At 32.0% G+C, this 20,311-nt stretch overlaps 2 protein-coding genes across 20 annotated transcripts; both read right to left on the minus strand.

Annotated features, from left to right (window-relative positions):
• Positions 1-330: 330 nt before the first annotated feature.
• On the minus strand, positions 331-7,480 carry LOC105777121 (fatty acid amide hydrolase). Of its 2 annotated transcripts, XM_012600188.2 has the most exons (20): positions 7,284-7,479; positions 6,681-6,790; positions 6,254-6,314; positions 5,359-5,549; positions 5,077-5,206; positions 4,754-4,831; positions 4,509-4,656; positions 4,155-4,267; positions 3,664-3,739; positions 3,507-3,578; positions 3,322-3,373; positions 2,847-2,918; positions 2,645-2,725; positions 2,322-2,425; positions 2,128-2,220; positions 1,538-1,606; positions 1,287-1,351; positions 1,121-1,182; positions 913-1,008; positions 331-732 (listed from the first exon to the last, which is right to left on the minus strand). In XM_012600188.2, the coding sequence occupies exons 1-20, from the start codon at positions 7,378-7,380 to the stop codon at positions 670-672; spliced, it is 1,833 nt and encodes a 610-aa protein (XP_012455642.1). In that variant the 5' UTR covers positions 7,381-7,479; the 3' UTR covers positions 331-669. The 2 variants fall into 2 exon arrangements, with proteins under 2 accessions (XP_012455642.1, XP_052478707.1); XM_052622747.1 differs by lacking the exon at positions 1,538-1,606 and having other exon boundaries at positions 7,284-7,480.
• Positions 7,481-11,493: 4,013 nt separating this feature from the next.
• Positions 11,494-14,386, minus strand: LOC105777122 (factor of DNA methylation 1). 18 transcript variants are annotated; one of them, XR_008190269.1, is made up of 7 exons: positions 14,066-14,386; positions 13,693-13,856; positions 13,031-13,134; positions 12,851-12,924; positions 12,657-12,748; positions 12,059-12,299; positions 11,494-11,945 (listed from the first exon to the last, which is right to left on the minus strand). XR_008190269.1 is itself a non-coding variant. In XM_052622956.1 (7 exons), exons 4-7 carry the CDS (start codon positions 12,894-12,896, stop codon positions 11,748-11,750), a joined length of 408 nt encoding a protein of 135 aa, XP_052478916.1. In that variant the 5' UTR covers positions 12,897-12,924; positions 13,031-13,134; positions 13,693-13,856; positions 14,136-14,320; the 3' UTR covers positions 11,494-11,747. The 18 variants fall into 18 exon arrangements, 4 of the variants coding, with proteins under 4 accessions (XP_052478916.1, XP_052478915.1, XP_052478917.1 ...); XR_008190266.1 differs by having other exon boundaries at positions 12,864-12,924; positions 14,066-14,376; XR_008190272.1 differs by having other exon boundaries at positions 12,059-12,130; positions 12,864-12,924; positions 14,066-14,332.
• Positions 14,387-20,311: the final 5,925 nt, after the last annotated feature.

A 20,311-nucleotide genomic window follows, 5' to 3' on the forward strand; every position in this document is an offset into this window, starting at 1 on the left:
TTTAATATGATATTTTAGGATTATATTTTATTTATTAATTTTTTTCTTTTTAAATATAATTTAAAGACTTGAAAACTCCGTGATATTTTATTAATCCGAGTTAAAAGCTCCTATGCCTTTTATTCATTTAGTTTCTCTCTTTGGGTCTGAAAAGCTACCTTGATATGGAATGTGTTTAAAATATTCGAAGTCCATATTTTCCTTAATAAATTAAGGTGTAAAGTAATATATAGATAGCTTTACAGCCATTGCAGCTTAATTCTAATATTAATTTAAGATCAGATGAACCCTAACTTCACCTTCAGTGTTCTATCTCAAATACTTTCAAGAGAAAGAAATTGATCATCCAGTTTATAGCCATAAAAACACTGCCAACTGAACCAAATCCGAAACAGAAACACAAGTCATATCCATATCTATAAGTCCGTTTACCGATGTGATGCACAGTTTCAACTTCTCTACTAATGATTTTTCATTTTTGAGATATGATCCATTTCTCAACGATGGCAGTTCCTAATCCACAACATCATTCAGCAATACTTCGTTTATTGCTAACATATACCAGGGGAAGTCAGTTGCCGGTCATTTCAACATTGAGAAGAAACTACCAAATAGTTCCGATGTCAGGTTACCTTCCCACGGTTCCTGGAGGTTCCCACCCTGCGCTGCTCAGTTCTTATGAAGTAGATCATAGAAAACCTTCGGCTTTCTATACTCCGAGATGCACAAGGCCTGAAACCAAATGTCTTTACATTTCAGCAAATACACCAGATTCCACACTTTGGTCTTGAATATGAAAACTCAAAATTGTCCGGTTTATGTTATGTTCTCAAGAGTGAAAATAACCCGACGTAGATGCCAGGATATGAAAGATGAAACGAAGAGCTACATTCGGAGAAGCAAGTAGCTTACCTGCATTGCATATGCTACATGCATTAATGTAGGCTCCGACCAAGGTTTCCCCATAAATTGAAGGCCAATCGGCAAACCTGCTTTGTCATAACCGACCTATCAAGAAGACAAAGAGAATTGATATTAGTATAATTGTACTGATTGAATGAAGCTAACGGTCAATTCGCAATATAAAAATCATAAAGATGAGTAGTAATAAATTTCGTACAGGGACAGTCACAGCAGGTAATCCCAAAAAGTTTCCTGCTATCTGATAACGGATAAGGGCAGCTGAAATAATGAAAAAAAAAGGGTGAACTTCCATTTGATGTACACTGATAAAGCACAAAGATATAAATGTAAAAACATACAGAAAATTCAGTTGAAATTGATACCTCCATTTATGCAGTCTACTTCACCAGTCTTTAGAGCATCATCGACTATCGAGTATGCAGTCCGACTGTTTTGACAAAAATCTCATTAAACTTTAGGCACTGTAAGATTAGGTCTCGGAGAGGGAAGTTGAACGGAAAGACTAAAGGTGCTAATGAAAATATTATTTTAGAAACTCAGAAAAAAAATAAAAAGAAAAAAACTTTTTTCCACTCAAACAGATGCAAGCTGTAGCAGTAAAAAAACAATTCACCCTGTTGTTGGAGCAACTATGACATCTGCCATGGCAAATATATTGTTATGAATTTGCATCTGGCGGTTCCTGCATATGTGTAGTAAAGGTAAATTATCATAGCAAGTTTGCGGAATCTAAAATCATAATCCATGTTACTCGGACTCGGGTAGAGGTGTTGGAAAATGAGTATATGCCCGACACAAGTATGTTCAAAATTTTCAAGATTTCCATGCACTTGGAGAATTATATCCCCATACCCATGTCTGAATGTGTCATATATTGGTGTTGGGCATGGTACTTTGAGCAAAATGAAAGTTACAGTAGCATAAATCATAATAGCTTCCTTTAATTTGAAGCACACATACAAATATATAGATTGCTAAATCTAAGTCGACTTTGGAGAAAACTTCATTGACATTTGCTCATTACTTCTTGAAACGGTTTCTATTTCACAAGTAAAAAAACTTTGAGCTCTTGAGAAAATAGAAGAAATGATTGAATTGAAAAATGAAAAGAACATTATCATATCATTAACAATCATTTACGTTAAAAGTTACAAATTACAGAAAATCAATCAATCAATTACTTAATTATTGGCTACAATATACCTCATTTTCTGGGCCTGTATATACTCTTTGCCATGGAAAGCACCACATACTCTAAGTGCTACCCTTACATCCCATCCTATTTCTGCAAAATTGCTGTTTCAACAAGTTTGTATTGTAAGATACCAACTTGTAAATCCTGAATAAAATGAACATAAAAGCATAATATGAGCAATGAAGTCAGCAAGATAACTTACAGTTTTTCCATATGAGAACTCAGTGAAGTGCTGCATTCGGAACTAATGGTCACATAATGTGCAAGGAGCATCGATTCTATATCTGGTATAGTAACCCCTACAGTCTTGTGAATGATATAACTTCTCAGACTGCTGAGCAATCATTTTAATACTATATCATGAATTTATTGTATTTTATACCAATGCGTTTTGTTTCCCAGAAGGTTAATCATCGGATTAGGTTCTAACAAAGGAGAAGTAGATTGCTCCCGTAGTCTATTTACAGCAAATTATAATATCAAAACATGGGTAGTTATTGCTTGTAAAGAACAACCACTGAATACCTTCCACTTGTAATGCTCGCAAAGTAAGTTCAGAGCATTGGAGCAGCATATTCTGATTTCATCGCTGCAATCATTGAACCACTAATTGAGCCAATTAGTGGTACAAAAATAGAACGACAGGAATTAGAAACCATATCTTTTTAAGTCATAATTGATGATAAAACTGCATGTAAGTTCAATTGATCATAATTACATCACTAACCTCTCCATATTTTGCAAACCTGATGTTCGATATTGGCTTTGTTGAGTTCAGCAGCGGAAATTGCACTTTGGGCTGGAAGTATCCATGTGTCAAAGAAAAAAAAGGGCAAAAGTGTCCGAACTTAGAATGGCTCGTATAAATACTCTATGATTCAGCAGAAAAAGGTGAGTTTGAACCGGACTTGTTAAAATAAAATATGATCATTTAGAGTCGATTCCAGCATTTTCTGATAGTTACCTCATTTCTTGTCATAAAGGGAAAAATGGGAAAAACAAATGCCTTGTTTCTACTATTTCAGAAAATCTCCAATTTTAAATTTAAATTTTTTTTTATCTACTCTCAGTATCAGAACTAGAGGGAAAAAGAAAAAAAGATGTGCATGTATCCGAACCCTGTTTGGTACCATAATCAGCTTTCTCTTAAAAGGTTGATGGTCTTGCATAATTTTTACTGATCTTATAGAACTGGTACTTACAGGTAATGTGGTTGGCTTATGTGATGGAAGGTCGCCACTAATAGCAGCATAACTGAAAAGTGAAAACAGAAAACTAATCTGAGTCCAATCTACAACGCACAAAGTAACCAATCTACACTCAAAAAAAGTAATCTATAAAAGTTAAAAAGGAAATAGATTGATAAAATGAGAGAGGGAATACTTACACGATAAATGCATCCTCTAAGGTAGCTGCTAGTATTCCAACTGTCCCCACCGTCCAGTTCAGAGGAAGAACACTAGAAACAGCATATAAATTTTCATATATTGTCTAAATTTGACGTAATGAAACTTATAGAATTATTTTACTAAACTGGTTCTCACCCTGAATGAGGTATGCATCCAAAAGTTGGTTTGAATCCAAAAACACCACAAAGGGATGCAGGCATCCGCACAGATCCTACACAGAAACTATAGATGAAATACATTGGTTCTTTAAACTTATTCACGTGGTACAGTGTTGTACAGGTAAGCCAGCATAATATTTTGTTCTTTTAAAATGCTAACGAACATACGATTCCTTAGAGGGTGATAAATGATCTTGTGTAAAACTTCTCGATCAATAGGAATGAAAGAACGTTACACCAAGTAGACTTTCATAATATTGATGAAGTACACAAGTCTTGGGCTGATTAGTATCTAGTGAAAACATAATGAATTCAACATACTTCTTTCATGGAGGTAAATAGTATTATCTCTCATATTATTATTCATGAACCAACTTAACTCTAAACATGTTTTATCAGAACACTGTACATAATTTTTCAACAAACATTTTTCTGATTTTTCAGTTAAGTATAAAAAAAAGTTGTTACCTCCACTATCCACACCAAGGGCAACAGGGCATAAGCCTGAAGATACTACTGCAGCAGATCCACTCGAAGAACCACCACAAATTTTTTTGGGATTATAGGGATTTCTAATAGGCCTGCATCATGAACATACTACCAATCTTTAATGGAAAGAACTTAGACAGGATAAAGGAAAGTATGTTAAATTTAGCGATGTTTGCCTGTAATAGAACTTGTAATTAAGACTCTATGCAGATAATTAATCTGTAATTAAATGTTATACAGATAAAATGGAGAATAAATTCGAGCAGGATATCATTGAATTTAAACATGGAATTTTTGGGTTAATCAAAGGGAAAGAAAAAAGAAAATTCTCACCCGTAGTGGGGATTTATCCCACTTACTCCAGCTCCAAGTTCATGCATATTAGTCTTTCCAACAAGTATAGCACCACAGGATCTGAGGCGCATAACACAGCATGCATCACCAGTGCACGGTCTAAATTTGTGAAGCCACTTTGTACCTCCTAGAAGAATCAAGAGCAAGATAGGGACAAAAAAATACCACTAAGAAAAGAAAACTTATGTGCATAAAAGACATGGTAAGTGGAGAACTTAGGAGACCTGTGGTTGGATATGGATAACAATCTATTTCATCCTTGATAGCAATCAGGACTCCATCTAGAGCAGATATTGGATTCCCTACAGAAGAGAACAATGACAAAACCATATGAATGTCTAGGCGATATTGACAAAGGGATATTCTTCTCCTATGTTCAAAAATCAACTGATAACTTGTTTTTCTATTAGACCTTCGGCCAAGGGTTTAAAAATTAAACCATTGTGTAGAATGCGTATGTCCTTGTGGCTCAAGAGAATGGCACAAAGATGTCCCCATAAAAAAGTACATTAGGATATGTCAACAGTGATTAATTAGACTAAGTTACCTCTTTCATATCGAAGTGTTGACTCTGTAGCTTGCCTTAGAATATCTTCAGCATCAGAGTTAATGAAGAAGGACATTGGCAAAGGAGGACTGCAAGATTCACGCACAGCATTTATAAAGTGCTCTGCAACCTGCAGGATTGAAAATTTATTTCCATGACCACAGTAAACCAAAAATTATGGATACAGACTATCAAGAAAAGTCTCAAAAATCAGTGAAAAATTAATGACATAAAAATGGGAAATCAGAAATTTTCCATAAACTAGATAACCACAAATAATACCCTCAGAGGAGTTATTTCTCCAGTACTATAGGCTCTTGAATAATCTGCTATTGTCCAGCGCCAGAAGCAGCTTGATTTTAGATCATCTAGTGACTTCTCTGAGGTTACAGGAATGCATTTTATTGCCTGTTGAACTCGTTCTGGTGGAGATGCATCAGAGTCAATTTGTTTGACTTCTTGTTGATTAAGGTCTGTTTTGATGCAATCTAATTAGACACAAGACCAGAAACACCTTTCGAAAGGAAATGCATATTGGTATCAAGACATGAGGATGTGAAATATGTTTATATGACGTAAACAGAAGCTTAAACAAACTAATAGCAAAAAAGGCCGCACAAATATATATATGACATATCCCATTTTCAGTACTTCATACCCTAAGCAAGATTCACTTCTCTTTTCCCCAGTTATTTCGACCTACCTCTACTAGCAATTTTGTATCCAAGAACTTGATGATGTTATGAACATTCTTATTGTTGCCTCTTACAATTTCAATAGATGAAGCATTAGAAATTCATCAAATACCTTTGGAACATAAGAAACTTCCAATGTCTGGAGTCAAATTTGGCATCATGTAAAAAGGAGAGTATTCTATTTTTCTTCCATGTTGGTTTCTCGTATATGGAGGAAATAAGAGATAGTAGTGGCCTCTATCCTGGGCATTCCTTTCTTGGTCATTGCAAAAGGAAGTGATAGAAAATTCATAGATATTTTAGTGGCAGCCAATATTATGACGCTATGTTTAACTAGTTCTAAAATGCTTCCATAACCAAACCTTACTGTAGACAGACCGAATTCCGATTTTATTTATGTAAAGAAGATGAACTATCAGCTGTATGCATAATGTAGCAATCTGAAGTTTATGAATTGTGACAAGTATCTCGCCTATACATACCAGTAATAGGATGCAAGGGGACGAACATAGGTGGTTCCTCCAGAGTTGCATTCGAAACAAGCTATTCAAGGTAAGACATGGTGAGAAAGAAATTCATAATAAATAGCAGATAAGCAACCATGTCAATTATAAACTTGACTTGACTCTTGGGGAGCAAAGATAAAGCTTCTAAGTTTCCAATATCGCAAGAATAATGAATGCCACTTCTATCACAGTCTTTGTGGCCGGTTGGTTAATCTTCCATTTGACAAAATGTATAATGGTTCTCTTCATATTAGTATTTTACAAGCATATAAAGAGCAGAAAATTCCCCTCTTCTTCTTTCTTTTTGGATGAATCCCATGTTTCTAGAAGAGCCTTATCAGTATAGTAAACTATACATCAATGTCTGATTTCTAATCAAGTGTATAAGCTAACAAGTTCGCACCTTGTGAACTTGATTGTTCTTCTTCACTATGTACAGCAACAATGCTCCAATGATCCTTGACTCCAAGAACCAGGCAAAGATTTTCAGCAGAAATCCAGCCATACGAGGAGCTATATACAGAAAAAAAAATATTGGTAAAATCCAGTCAGAGAGATTAGAAAGAGTCTGAATTAGTGAAAAAGAGGCAAAATGTGATGAGTATTCAATTTTTTTTTTTTTTTGAAACAAGAAAAAGTGAACGACTACTATCGAGTATGAAGCTATTTTAGTAAGTAAAATGTACGTAGAAAGAGAACAACCGCAATTCATCTTGAATTTCTTGATTTCAATAACTAAACAAAAGAAATTCTTAAACAGTTTGATGAGAACAACACTTCTTAAGGTATTGTTTTCTGAAACTAGCATCACCTGATACTAAAATGAAACAAGTTTCTCATTTGCAGCAACAGCATTTGAGAATTTGTTCAAGCAAGAGTACTAATCACTGAAATATAAAAAAAATCCAAGCATGAATTTTGATGTAAAAACAAGAAATCGGTGAACAGAAGAACGATGGTGATGATGATTAATGCGCAAAAAAAAATGATTTGAGTGAAAAGAAACCTTTATCGGCTTTAAAATATGACTCATTGCTGCAAGGACCAAGATCAATCTGCTCTACAGGCTTGTAAACGACGCCAGCATCCCTCAACAATCCCATTTTTGCATGAAAAATTTTGGAGTTGGTGTGGGTAGTGGTGGTTGTTAGGGCAACCTCAGCAAACCAGAATCAAGTCAATACAGTTCAACCACTATAAATATAAATGTATGTGTATATATATATAGGCCTTTTTCTCAGTTTTCATATAGAAGTTTCTATTAAACTCTTCACAACTATAGAAAAGACTTTTCAGTTACTTATTTACTATATTCAATGTATTGAGTTAATCAATTGAATTAATCTAATTAAAATTAAAAATCTATTTGATTCCATCTTGGATTCAATTCTTACAACATTTATATATATAATTTCGATTTTTAATAAAAATACTGCATTCAACGTGATATATCTAATAATTTCTATAAATAATAGAGTCCTCTTCTTACTGTTCTTATAAACTGCTGTAAAACGTGCAGTGAGAGAATTGCCATCATAATATTAATGACAATAATATATAAACTCTGATAATAAATTTGTTATAATCTAATACATATAAAATTAAATGATGTGCTAGTTCTATATTTAATTGTTTTTCTTCCAAATATTAAATTATATTTTTATAATGTAATAATATTATTTTAAATTTTTATATTTTAATAAAATTAATATACATAGAATAAAATTATAATCTAAAGTATATTACTTAATTGAATGTGTTAGTTGGATATTTAATTTTTTTCTCAAATATTAAACAACAGAAGTAATAAATAGCATCGTCCAGAAAAAACTAATAAATAACAAAGAATCAGTGATATCACCAACTTCTATGATTTTGTCGGTACTGATTTGAGATTCCTTTTGAAGTTTTTATTTCCTTTTTTTAAAGCGACTGTTTATTTTAAAAATTATTGTAGGATTAGTTTTTTTAAAACATTTCAAAACGTTTTATTAAATATTTTAAAATATTAGTACTAACGTATCATTTATATTATTTATTAAATATTTAATTGAGTTAATGTTATAATTTATCATTAGATATTAATTAAATTGAAAATTTTATTAAATTAATTTTAATTTAAAATGTAACTAATTTTTAAGGAATAAAGGTTAAGTAATATCGGGCAAACTATATCAATTGTCCTTGAATCTTGATTAATATTATATTGTGATTACTCGACTTTTAAAAAGTCATGTAATTATCATTAATGTTATCGAATTGTTACATTTTAATCACTCATCTATTGACTTTCATTACGAAGATGATGTGACATGTTAATTTAGAAGGTTGACAACAAATTTAGTCATTAAATTGTAATTAAAATATCCTTTTCTTAATAATAATTCTAAAAATTTTAAAAATATTAAAAATGAATAAATTTTAAAAAATTGTTTCTTAGAAAAAAAGCATATTTATAACTCAATTAAACAAGATTAAAACACAATTATTTTTAGAAAATGAAGAACAATGTTCATAAAAATGGATATAAAATCCTTCTACAGACAAAGTAACAATATGAATAAAACCGGACAAAAAAAGAGAGAGTTTGAATTGGAAGTACACAAACAAATTAAAACCAAAAGGCCAGAAGAGAATGTGTCTGCAACGATGTAGACAATGAAAGCAAGCTAAGAGTGAGGCACAAAAATAATATATTTGTAAATCATGAATTCAAATCCAGCTAATTTGAAACGAAAAAAATTCCAACTTCAAAATTTTAAAATTAATGAAATTCAAAAGCTTTATATGTATAATTCTGGATAATTTTAAATTTCAGTAATGAATCAAACTAGACTTCACATTTATGTTCAATAAGTAAACCCTAGTGAACAGTTACCAAAAAGAAAAGTTTTAAAAACAGAAGTACAATCAATAAATAAAATTAATATTAATCTTAGACAGCAAAATTCGAAAATATTTTATCTTTTTACCACTAATTGTTTTTAAAAATTTCAGTGTTTTTAATATTGTTTAGTTGAATTGTAAATATGCGTTTGTATTTTTAATAAAAGTTTAATATATTTTTAAAATAAATTTAAAATTTATTTATTTTAATTTTTTATAATTTTTTAGAATTATTATTAAAAAATTTTAAAAATATGAAATTGATAATTTAATTATAGTTTATGGGTTAAATTTGTTATTAACATTTTAAATTAACATGTCACATTATGCCTTAATATTATTATTAAGTTAATGAATGAGCGACTAAAATGTAACAATTCGACAACATTAGTAACAATTACGTCACTTTTGAAAGTTAGGTAATCAAACGTAGTCTTAATCAAAGTTTAGAGACAATTGTTGTAGTTTACCCTTAATATTATTATAAGAGATATTTTGCCTTTTCATATTTTATGTAATCTTCAAATAAAACAATGGAAATGTATTATTTGGGAGACAAATATGGGACTAACAAATTCATATAGAAATCTCTTATCACTTTTTGTTAATCATTTGTTGAAATAATTTTATAAATTTATTTTTAATATAAACTATTTTATTCACCCATATGATGGATATGATAAAATCTAGTTTCTATTATTAGAAAAATCTCTCACGGTATCACAAATAAAAATCACATAAAAATTGGGAAACTTATCATAAAGACTCTTGTAGTATGATTCAGATTGCATTTTACCCCATTTATTAAAAAATGGATAAATTAGTTTTTATATGTTAGATCAAAGAACAAATTAGTCCTCCTAGTAAAAAAATTGTTATTTTTTCAGGCACACCAATTTTTAACAGTACAAATAGATGAAAATTTTAACAGAAATGACTAATTTGTTCTTTGATCTAATGTATAGGGACTAATTTGACCATTTTTAGTAAACAGGACAAAATGCAATCTGACTCCTAGTGCAAGAGCCTCTATGGTACTTTTACCATAAAAATTGTTAAGGATAGTGGCACTATTGGCCCCTTTACATTAGGGTTTGTTCTACTGTGGCCCCTAAGCTTTCAAAATGTCTAATTAAGCCCCAATACTTTATTTTTGTTTACTAAAGTGGTCCTTGACCCTAGCATGTTAACTTTTTTGTTGACATGGCAATTTGACCAATTGGGTAAAGACACATGTCTCTTTGTTGACTACTAACTTGGTTAACTAGGGGCATATGAGCAAATTGACCATTTTATTAATTTATTTTTCCAAAATTAAATTTTTTTAAAAACATAAACTTAATTTATTTTCATTTTTGATGGTTCCTTCTTCAGTTTCTTCACTCTTCATTCATTGCAAGATATGTTGGTGGGTCTTTGAATTAATGTTTTACTTTGGGTGTATACTAAGGCACGTTTGGTTCGCTGTAATGGAATAGAGGTGTAATGGAATAGAGGCGTAATAGTAATTCAATTGTTTGGTTGAATGGAATGGAATAGAACCATAATAGTATTCTTGTGTTTGGTTGAATGTAATGATGTTGTAATAGCATAAGGAAAAAACTAAAATGACTAGAATACCCTTAGCGTAATTTTTTTAGGTAGATGATTATTGTTATTGTTATTAAATTTTAATAAGATTATTAATATAAATAATAAATAATTTAATCATATTTTAACATAATTATTATTAAATATAATTTAATAAAATATATAATTTAATAAAATTCTTAATATTAAATATTCTTATATGAATTTACTAAAATCATAATATGTAATACTATAAAATATAATTTAAAATAATTATTATTAAATATAATTTAATAAAAATATATAATTTAATAAAATTCTTAATATTAAATATTCTTATATGAATTTACTAAAATCTTAATGTATAATACTATAAAATATAATTTAAAATAATTATTATTAAATATAATTTAATAAAATATATAATTTAATAAAATTCTTAATATTAAATATTCTTGTATGAATTTACTAAAATCATAATATATAATACTATAAAATATAATTTAAAATAATTATTATTAAACATAATTTAATAAAATATATAATTTAATAAAATTCTTAATATAATTATTCTTATATGAATTTACTAAAATCATAATATATAATACTATAAAATAATATTTTTATTTCACACCGCTAAAAACCATATCAAATTCAACTTCTTTTTAATCATCTCATTTACATTCTTACCTTAAATGATCATACAAAATTTAAATGACCTAACAATGGACACACTTTAAATTATTTTTGAGTTCAAAACATTAACAAGAGAACTGTTCATAATGTTTGATCAAAATGTTAACATAATCATATTTGAAAACCCAATCTAATAACCACAGTACATACTTTCTCCTAAAACTAAAATCTTTGAAACTTCTGCTGAATAAACAACATGATGTTCACTATAAGAAACTTCAACTACAAGCATACTACAATAAGTTAATACAAAAGAGTTCTTTCAAATCTGTTACCACTGCATTATAAATCTCTTCACCCCATTCCAACTTTAGATTTGTTAGTTTCTCCTGAAAATTGGATGCCAATCTGGATTCTTCAGATTCTCCTGCCATGATGAGTATAGAGTAGTGGCCTGAATTTCTGCTTCATCAGGAGGAAATCGCGACTTACAAGTGTCATGAAAAGTCTTTGGATCAAGCTCTCCCATTCTCTTTAATCCAATATTAGTGCGAATACCCAACAATTCTGGCAAACCCTTCATAAAAGAAAAAGAACATTGATTTTATGACCAGTTGCTTGAGTCTGCATAGTAATCCAAGGCTTAGGCAAACGTAACTCAGTCTTAAGCCAAGATAAAGTAGGCAATACCTGAATTAGCCAAGATAAAGTAGGCAATAACTGAATAGTGATGAACACAAAGTCAATTGGCATTGGTCCAAACTATGAGAAAGAGGAGCTACTCTTAGCAACTAGGAAAAATATGACATAAAAAGACATCAACTTAATATTTTTCCCATGAAGCAAAAAAAGAACATCTTAACACCATACATCAATGACAAGCAAGACCAAGTCATTTTGCCTCTATATTAATGGATTTTCCAGCAGCAATCTGAAACACAACTCCATAAGTTAAGCTATCATAAAGATACAATTATGGCTATAATAGCGCTACAGAGCTTTATAAACTTTAAAATACAGCAGCCAAGTACATTGAATAATAAACTTGAGCAAAAGGCTACAGAAGAAAAAAGTAAAATTTAAAATACAGCAGCCAAGTACATTGAATAATCAATGCCCGTATTGATAAAGAGAAGGCCAACAACCACAATAATGAAGAGACATTTAAGCCATCTAAGAAAAAACATAAGCATCCATGTTAATCAGATTCACCAAGACCATGCAACAACTTATAGAAATATATAGAAAAAAAAACGCTTATAAAAACAACTAAACATGAAAAAAATACCTGCATATATCGCACAACAGTACTAGTATAATCAACAGCTCTCCTTTGGGTCAGCTTTCTCATTCTTTTCGCAGCAAAATTGTCACCATGAGCTGAAAGAAAAATAAAAGAATTTTGTCAGAAATAAAATTTAGATAGCCTAACTTCTCTGAATTGTAATTCATCTAAACAGGCAGTTGAGAGTAGCCATAGACCTAGAGGGGTTACCAAAACATAAAGCTCATGGTAGAAAATGAACATCTAAGTGCACCAAACAATTCTCCTCAAGCTTAGGGGGTAAAAACATGAAAGAAGAACAAGAAATGATCTAAGAAATATTGAGAGTTAGTTGTTAAGAACAATGAAAGATCAACAAGACTCACTCAAGTTCCTACCTAAGTGCATCAAACAATTCTCTTTTGGTCTGTTTCTCCACACCAGACGTGTTTAGGACCTTACTCTGCTCTGCCATTTTGATCGTTGTGTTCTTCAGCTCCTCCTATAGCAAAGAGAAATTGCAGATATCATATATATTGGAGGAGTGTTATAAGTCATTACTCTTCAAATTCAATGAAAGTAGGTTTTGTAGACAATATTAATTAATTATGTAATGTCAGCAAAGCACACAATCAATATCAACAACTTCAATGGAGACCTAAGAACTTAAGATAACCATCATCTTTAACCAAGTTAGAACAATAAATATAATAAAAAAATCATTGAAGCTTGATGGAGTCAAACATTTATAGAGATTATACGATAAGCATATAACATTATAACTAGTACCCACAAAAAGAACAAAATCTTCTCTTTTATAACATCATAAAGAAAGAGAGACTAAAAGGACTTAATTGCATTCAAACGAGGAATAAAGATTCATATTCAAGCTATTATCAAACAAGCTCAAATAAATAACATTAGTAAAATTGCAAAATTTCATGATAATACACAAAATTAACGGGCACTGTCCCAGAAAATCGTTCAAGGAACTATTTTTACATAAAAAACACACAGATAAAACCAGGTTGAATATAAAAGAGATTATTGAGAGACTAACATTGGCTTTTAGCTGATTTATAATCTTCAACCTGAGAGCATCAATGGTTCCATCATTCATCAGTGACTCCAACACATCTTCTGGGGTTATTACTGATGATGATCCCATATTTTAATTTTCACCAAAAACTAAAATTGACAGATTGAATCCCTTCAATTCAATGCCTGAAAAAAAAAAGCAAAAACAAAAACACTCTTAGGGCTTCGTTAAGCAAAAATAAAAGTTGGGTACTTGAAAAAAGAAACAAAAGTTGAATAGCAGACGATGGAGATTAGAAAGTTAGAAATGAAGATTAGAAAGTTGAATAGTAGACTATGGAGATTAAAAAGTAAAATGAATGCCGAAGATGCAAGGCCATTGACGAAAATCTTACCTCATAGAAGACGAAGAGTGGCAGAGAGAGAGGAAGAAAGATTGAAAGAAACAAACCAGACAGGACTCACCGTAAAGAATAATTCAACAACAGCAATACGATTTAATCCGCCACTTAGAAATTCTAGGAGAAGATTTGGAAAAGAAGGAAACGTAGGAGAAGATGCTGAGGGCAGAAAATGGAAAAGAGGAAAGAAACGCAGACGGCATCCCTATTCAGCACTTAAGGGAAGGAATGGCTATTATAGTCAATGGCTGTAATAGGGCCTGAATGGAATCAGGCTGTAATGCTATTACGCCAACCAAACACACGTTCGGTGGTGGGCCAATTGAATTGGGGGAATGCATTCCTATTGCCCCCTACCAAACATGCTGTAAATGTTTAGAAAAATCTTTTAGGTTTGATTTTCTTTCATCAAAATAATTTTTTAGGTCTTAGATTTTTGCTTTGAAGTTCCTTTCATAATAAAATATTTGATGCGTTTTTAGAGAGAAAATTAAAAGAAATAGATGATAAGGGAAGAGGGCAAACTTTGAGGAACAAAGATCATGAGTGGAAATTATATAAGGTAGCTTTAAAAAGAATTTTTTTTTCTTTTTTGAAAAAAAAAAGAAATAGCTTTGTTGATGTCTTGGGAAGGGACAATACTTACCAAACACTTTGAGTTGGGTTACATGAAAAGGACACCTTCAATTTCTTCACTCTTCAGTCGTGGGTTGGGATAAATCTGGAAAAGTTCATGGACTCATCACTTAAACTCAGTGTTTGAAGACTAGTTTTTCACTCAATATGGTTTCTTTTCAAATATGGGAAAGTCCATTGATGCTTGGCCAGTTACAGTAGTTGTTTAAAGAAGTGGAAGACCAACTGTGAGAAGGTGGATGGAAAGATGAAGCTAGCTTCAACATGGTGGTGCATCATTTGTGGCGAAAAGGAGTTGGAAATTGGAATGGGGGAAGAAAGTGGCGATGCTCGATGTTTTCCTTTTTTCATAGATTTGAATAAAAATTATTTTCATCTATTTTTAATTCTTTTAGCCTTTAAAAAAAGAAGAAAGAAAAAAGGAGTGATTTTGAAGTATAAGCTTAGATTATGTTTGGACTATATTAGAATGTGGTGAAAGGTGTTGGATTTCATGGTAATGTTAAATGATAATATGAAATGGTATGCAAATGATTTGAATATGATATGATTTTGTTATGTAATAACTTAATTATACTTGTTCATCTTATCTTTAAAGCATGATAGCATCACTGAGTCAAATTGCTCAACTTACAATTTTGTTTATTTCCATGCGCAAGTAACATTAGATCTTGAGGACTCCAGAAGTACGGCAACGTCTAGGATTCATTTATCAGCTCAACAAAGCTTGTATAGCTTTTGATATATTTTATAGCAAGTTGGTCTGTACCTAGTGTCATAGCTTAGTTTTCTACCTTATTTTGATGTTCTGGTATGTATCATGTTAAAGACATAATTTGAATATGATCATACATGTATGGTGGTATGTATCATTTAGTCATATTTATGCTATGTTTAAGGTATGACTTGCATGTCAAGTAAGTTGTTTTGATCCATAGAATTGGTAATGAAGTAAACATGTTTGTGATCATGTGTTTAAAGCTTTCTAAATATTCTTGAAATTGTGTTTAAAACTTGTTGAGATGATTTGGTAACGTTTTGGACTAAACTAGGTAAGTTTTGTGGTCGTTTTTGGGTTTTGACAAACTTCTATTGATACAAGTGGCTAGAAACCGAAATGACTACAAAATTATCAGTTTTCAACTCAACCATCAAAATTACATCCTAATCCAAAATACAATTAGCTACGAATTAAAACCTTACGCTACATGCAAAAACAATTAGATTCAATGCTCAATGATTCAAATATTTATAAATTTTGGTTCATTCGCCACAGGCAACGAGTTAAAAATTCAACTTTGGGCGGTCAGTTACATCACTGAAATGATGTTTCATCAATGCCCTCAACACTTGAACACGTCTCTTGTTCAGCACGCAACCAAGGCTTCTCGAGAATCGCAACTCTTTTCTTATCCTCGTTCGCTTCCTGATTCTCTTGTGTGGCGCACAAACACTTGAAAAATTACACCATTCCATGAAAGTTGGAAACCTATTAGCATGATAAGTTCTCATCTCAATTACTTGGAAATTATACTCTTATGATGTCAACACCTCTTTAGACTTAGATTCGGGCTAGACACATTTGAAAACTTTTGTTTCTCCCTCGATGTCCATAGTCAATTCACCTCGTCCTACGTTTATGGTAGCTCTAGATGTGGCTAAGAAAGGTCTCCCCAAGAGTATAAAAATTTCAAGATCTTCCTCAAAGTCAAGCATGATAAAGTCAACGGGAAAAATAAATTGTCTAACCCTCACTAATGTAACATCCCGATTTTGGGCCTAGTCAGAATAGTGGTTTCGGGACCACAAATTTGATGAGAAAAAAATTATTTTTCTTATATTTTTATGGTCCACAATTTCACGGAATGATTTTGTGAAAATTTCGTTCAAAATTTCGACGTTTGGGTACTCAATTTAGTCAAAAGGACTAAATTGTAAAAATAGCAAAAGTTGAGTTCTACATGTAAAGGTGTTCAATTGTTATGAAAATTTAAATTAGAGGTCCTTATATGGTAATTAGACCATTGGTTAAGTTGGTAGACAAAAATGGACATGAGATAAGTGAAATAGGAAATTTTTAAGTTAGGGACAATTTGGTAATTTAGTAATAAAAAGAATTAAAAAGGGAAAAAGATGGCAAAATGTGTTCATCTTCTCCATGGTGAACGAAAATAGAAAGGGGGGAGCCATAGTTAGGTTTTTGAAGCTTCCAAGCTCTATAATCAAGAAGAACGAAATCCGGAGCTAGACCGGGGAAAGAAAAAGATTGAGGACTAAAGTGTTAGATTTGATCACATTTTTGTACGGAGGTAAGTTTACGGTAAATAAATACTATATTTCAATAATTATTATTAATGCTGCTATTTTCCAGCAATTATGTATTTATTTCATGAAATTATTTAATGTTGACTTAAGTATGAGATGACAGAGAATCAATGATAAAAGCCTCGTTAAAACATTAGGAGTGTATTGGATACACATTTGGGTAAAGAGATCCCATGTAAGACCATGTTTGGGACATGGCGTTGGCACCATGATGAGAGGTCTTCCGTAAGACCATGTCTGGGACATGGCATGGGCACCAATATGAGAACTCCCATGTAAGACCATATCTGGGATATGGCATTGGCAGTACAGGAAACAGCCCATGTAAGGCCATGTATGGGATATGGCTTTGACATGCTATTATTAGATATGAGACCCAAGTATCCTTATTATTCCAATGTGGCTCAACGGGCTAGAAAATCGATTATGTTCTATGGAAGTTCAAGTAAAAGTATAATTAGCAACTTCAGGTGAGTTATAAGAGTTAAGAATATGTTATGATATCAGTGAGAACCAATATTTCAGAAAGAGAAGAGTAAGTGGTAATCTTAAGTTATCTAAATAGGTAAGTAAATAAACAAGTAAATGAGAGTAAGTAAAGAGGAAACTTAAGAACATGATACTTGCATATCATTATTTGTGTTAAATGTTATTTATTTACTTGTAAACTTACTAAGCTTTATGCTTACTTCTTTTATTTCTTTTTCTTTCATATAGTATTATCAAGCATAGTTGGGATCTTGAAGACGTCGGAGAGCGTTCACACTATCAACCACCACAACTCGGTATTTTAAGACGATAAATGTTTCGAGCTATGGCATGTATAGGGAATTAGTCATTTCGATTGTATATTCTTAAATTATGACCAAAATATGATATGTAACTATTTGGTAATGAATATTTATTAAAATGGCTAAGTATGAAGGTGCTTGTTGTTATAAAAGTCTAGGTGATAAATTATGCATAGAAATCATAAAAAGTAAAAATTGGTAGTGAATCAGTTTTGAGACAGCAGTAGTGATGTGATTTTGAAAAATCACCAAGGATAGTAGAAAATTAATTAGAGGGTGGATGAGATATATAATTAAATCTTATTGAGTCTATTTTCATATAAAAATAACAATGTAGACAAAGTAATTATGTATTCGAGATATTTGCATTTTAGTTGGACAAGGTCAAAGTGGTTTTCAAATCCTCTATTATGACTTTGGAAAATAATTAAAAATTTTAAAAAATATTTATGAATTGTAATTTATACGTCTTGATTCCTTATTGAGTATATTTTTTTAGAAAAAGTGAAAATACCATATAAAGTCTGTACAATAAGATAATTAAATTTTAGTGATGAGAGGTCAGGATAGTTGATCAGTGAAACAAGGGAGACTTTAACTAATAAACTATTCGAATTTGCTGAACCAAAAATTCTGAAAATTTTATGGTAAAAAGATATATGAGTATATTTTCAGGGAAAATTTACAAATCTAAATTTTGAGTTTCGTATCTTGAGTTATAATTAATTTAGTAACTACTGCGCAGATGGACAACTTTGTTGTGAATAGTGAAATTAATTTCAAAAGTAAAATTTTATGCCCCGAACTTTTAAGTTAAGCCAAGTAATTCCTCATGCTCGACTCCGGCAACAGTCTTGGGTAAGGGGTGTTACAACTAACATATCTTCAAGGACTCTCTTAGAATGTACCAAAGATCAATCATCTAATTGAAAAGTGACTTCCGCTTCCTTAAGCTTTCCCAAACCTAACATCCTATAAATTGATAATTGGATGAGGTTAATCTTGGAACCTAGATCACATAGGGCCTTCCCAAAACTCACTCCACCTATTTAAATAGGGATAGTAAAGCTACCAGGATCTTTCAGTTTGGGAGTAACTCTTCTAGACACAATCGTGTTGCATTTCTCATTAAGTGCAGTTTGCTCTCCTCTCTCTATTTTCCTCCTTCGAGACATGACACCCTTAAGGAATTTGGCATATTTGGGCATTTTATCAATGAGTTATAATAATGGGAGGTTCACATTTAAGGCTTTAAAAATTTTTGAGGAAGTCTCCAAACTCCTCTTTATCCCGCTTCTTTTTCTCTTCTAAATGACTCAGAAAGGGTATGGGTTTCGGGCTTGGTGGTGGTAGTGGAATGATTCTATCCTCGGGTTCAACGTGTATGGGTTTACTCTCAGGTACTTCTTTCTCTACTACCCTATCTCCAAAACGAGGAGTGCGGGTTCTCTCATCCTTCGCACTCACTTCTTTCTCCCCACAAGTGGGTCAGATAGGTTCCTTAACCATAGCTCCTAATCTAAGGGCGATCACCTTGGCATGATCCTTCCCTTCCCTTTTTGGATTAGGTTCAGTATTACTGGGTATGCTAGAGGCTAAATTATTTTGCAACAGTTTCAAAACTTGGACTAATTGACCACAAATTTGGCGCACATTGGCTTGCACTGCCTTCATTTACTTTTCTCACCCCAATCGAAAATTGAAGATCGTTACTATATGCTAGTTTTCTCTCTTGATCTAGGGGTGCCCTAAAAGGAAACAGAGGTTGAATAGTGCATTCAATTTTAGAGGATTAAGGTTTTGGTTCCCTTGATTTGAAGGTCCCGCTTGATTCCCTCCCCACCTAAGGTTAGGTTGATCTCACTATCCCAGGTTATAGATGTTGGAGTAAGGGTTATATCTTCTATTCCCTACATAATTAACCTCCATATGGTTGCCCTCATCATCATGTCCTACATTAAAATGGGTTAGGTTGGGCTGGTTTTGGACTTGCGCCTAGGTTGCATTCTTCCCCAATTGATTTAATCTTTTGAGGACTTGTTGATACTTGTCCTCGCTACCAACAACGTTCATTGTCGATTGTTTGGCTCGATATGTGAACCGCTCAGCGAACCACATGTAAGAGTTCACTGCCATGTCCTCGATAAGTTGACAGGCCTAGGCGTAGGTCTTTGACATGAATGCTCTCGCGGATGCTTCATCAAGACTAGAGCATAAATTTCCATCAAGCCCATTGTAGAAGACTTGAAGTTACAACCAATCTTGTAAACCATGGTATGGACACTTGCGCAACATCAACTTAAAGCGCTCCTATGTCGTATATAATGACTCTCCTTCCACTTGCTGAAAATTCGTAATATCCATATGAATTTTCATAGTCTTGCTCAAGGGAAAATACTTTGCCAAAAATTTGCTCACTAGCTTGTCCCAAGTGTTTATGGAATCCACTGGCTACGAATCTAACCACATAAAAGCATTGCCAGCAAAT

The sequence above is a fragment of the Gossypium raimondii genome, chromosome 10, assembly GCF_025698545.1.
Source record: "Gossypium raimondii isolate GPD5lz chromosome 10, ASM2569854v1, whole genome shotgun sequence".
Classification (NCBI taxonomy): Eukaryota; Viridiplantae; Streptophyta; class Magnoliopsida; order Malvales; family Malvaceae; genus Gossypium; species Gossypium raimondii.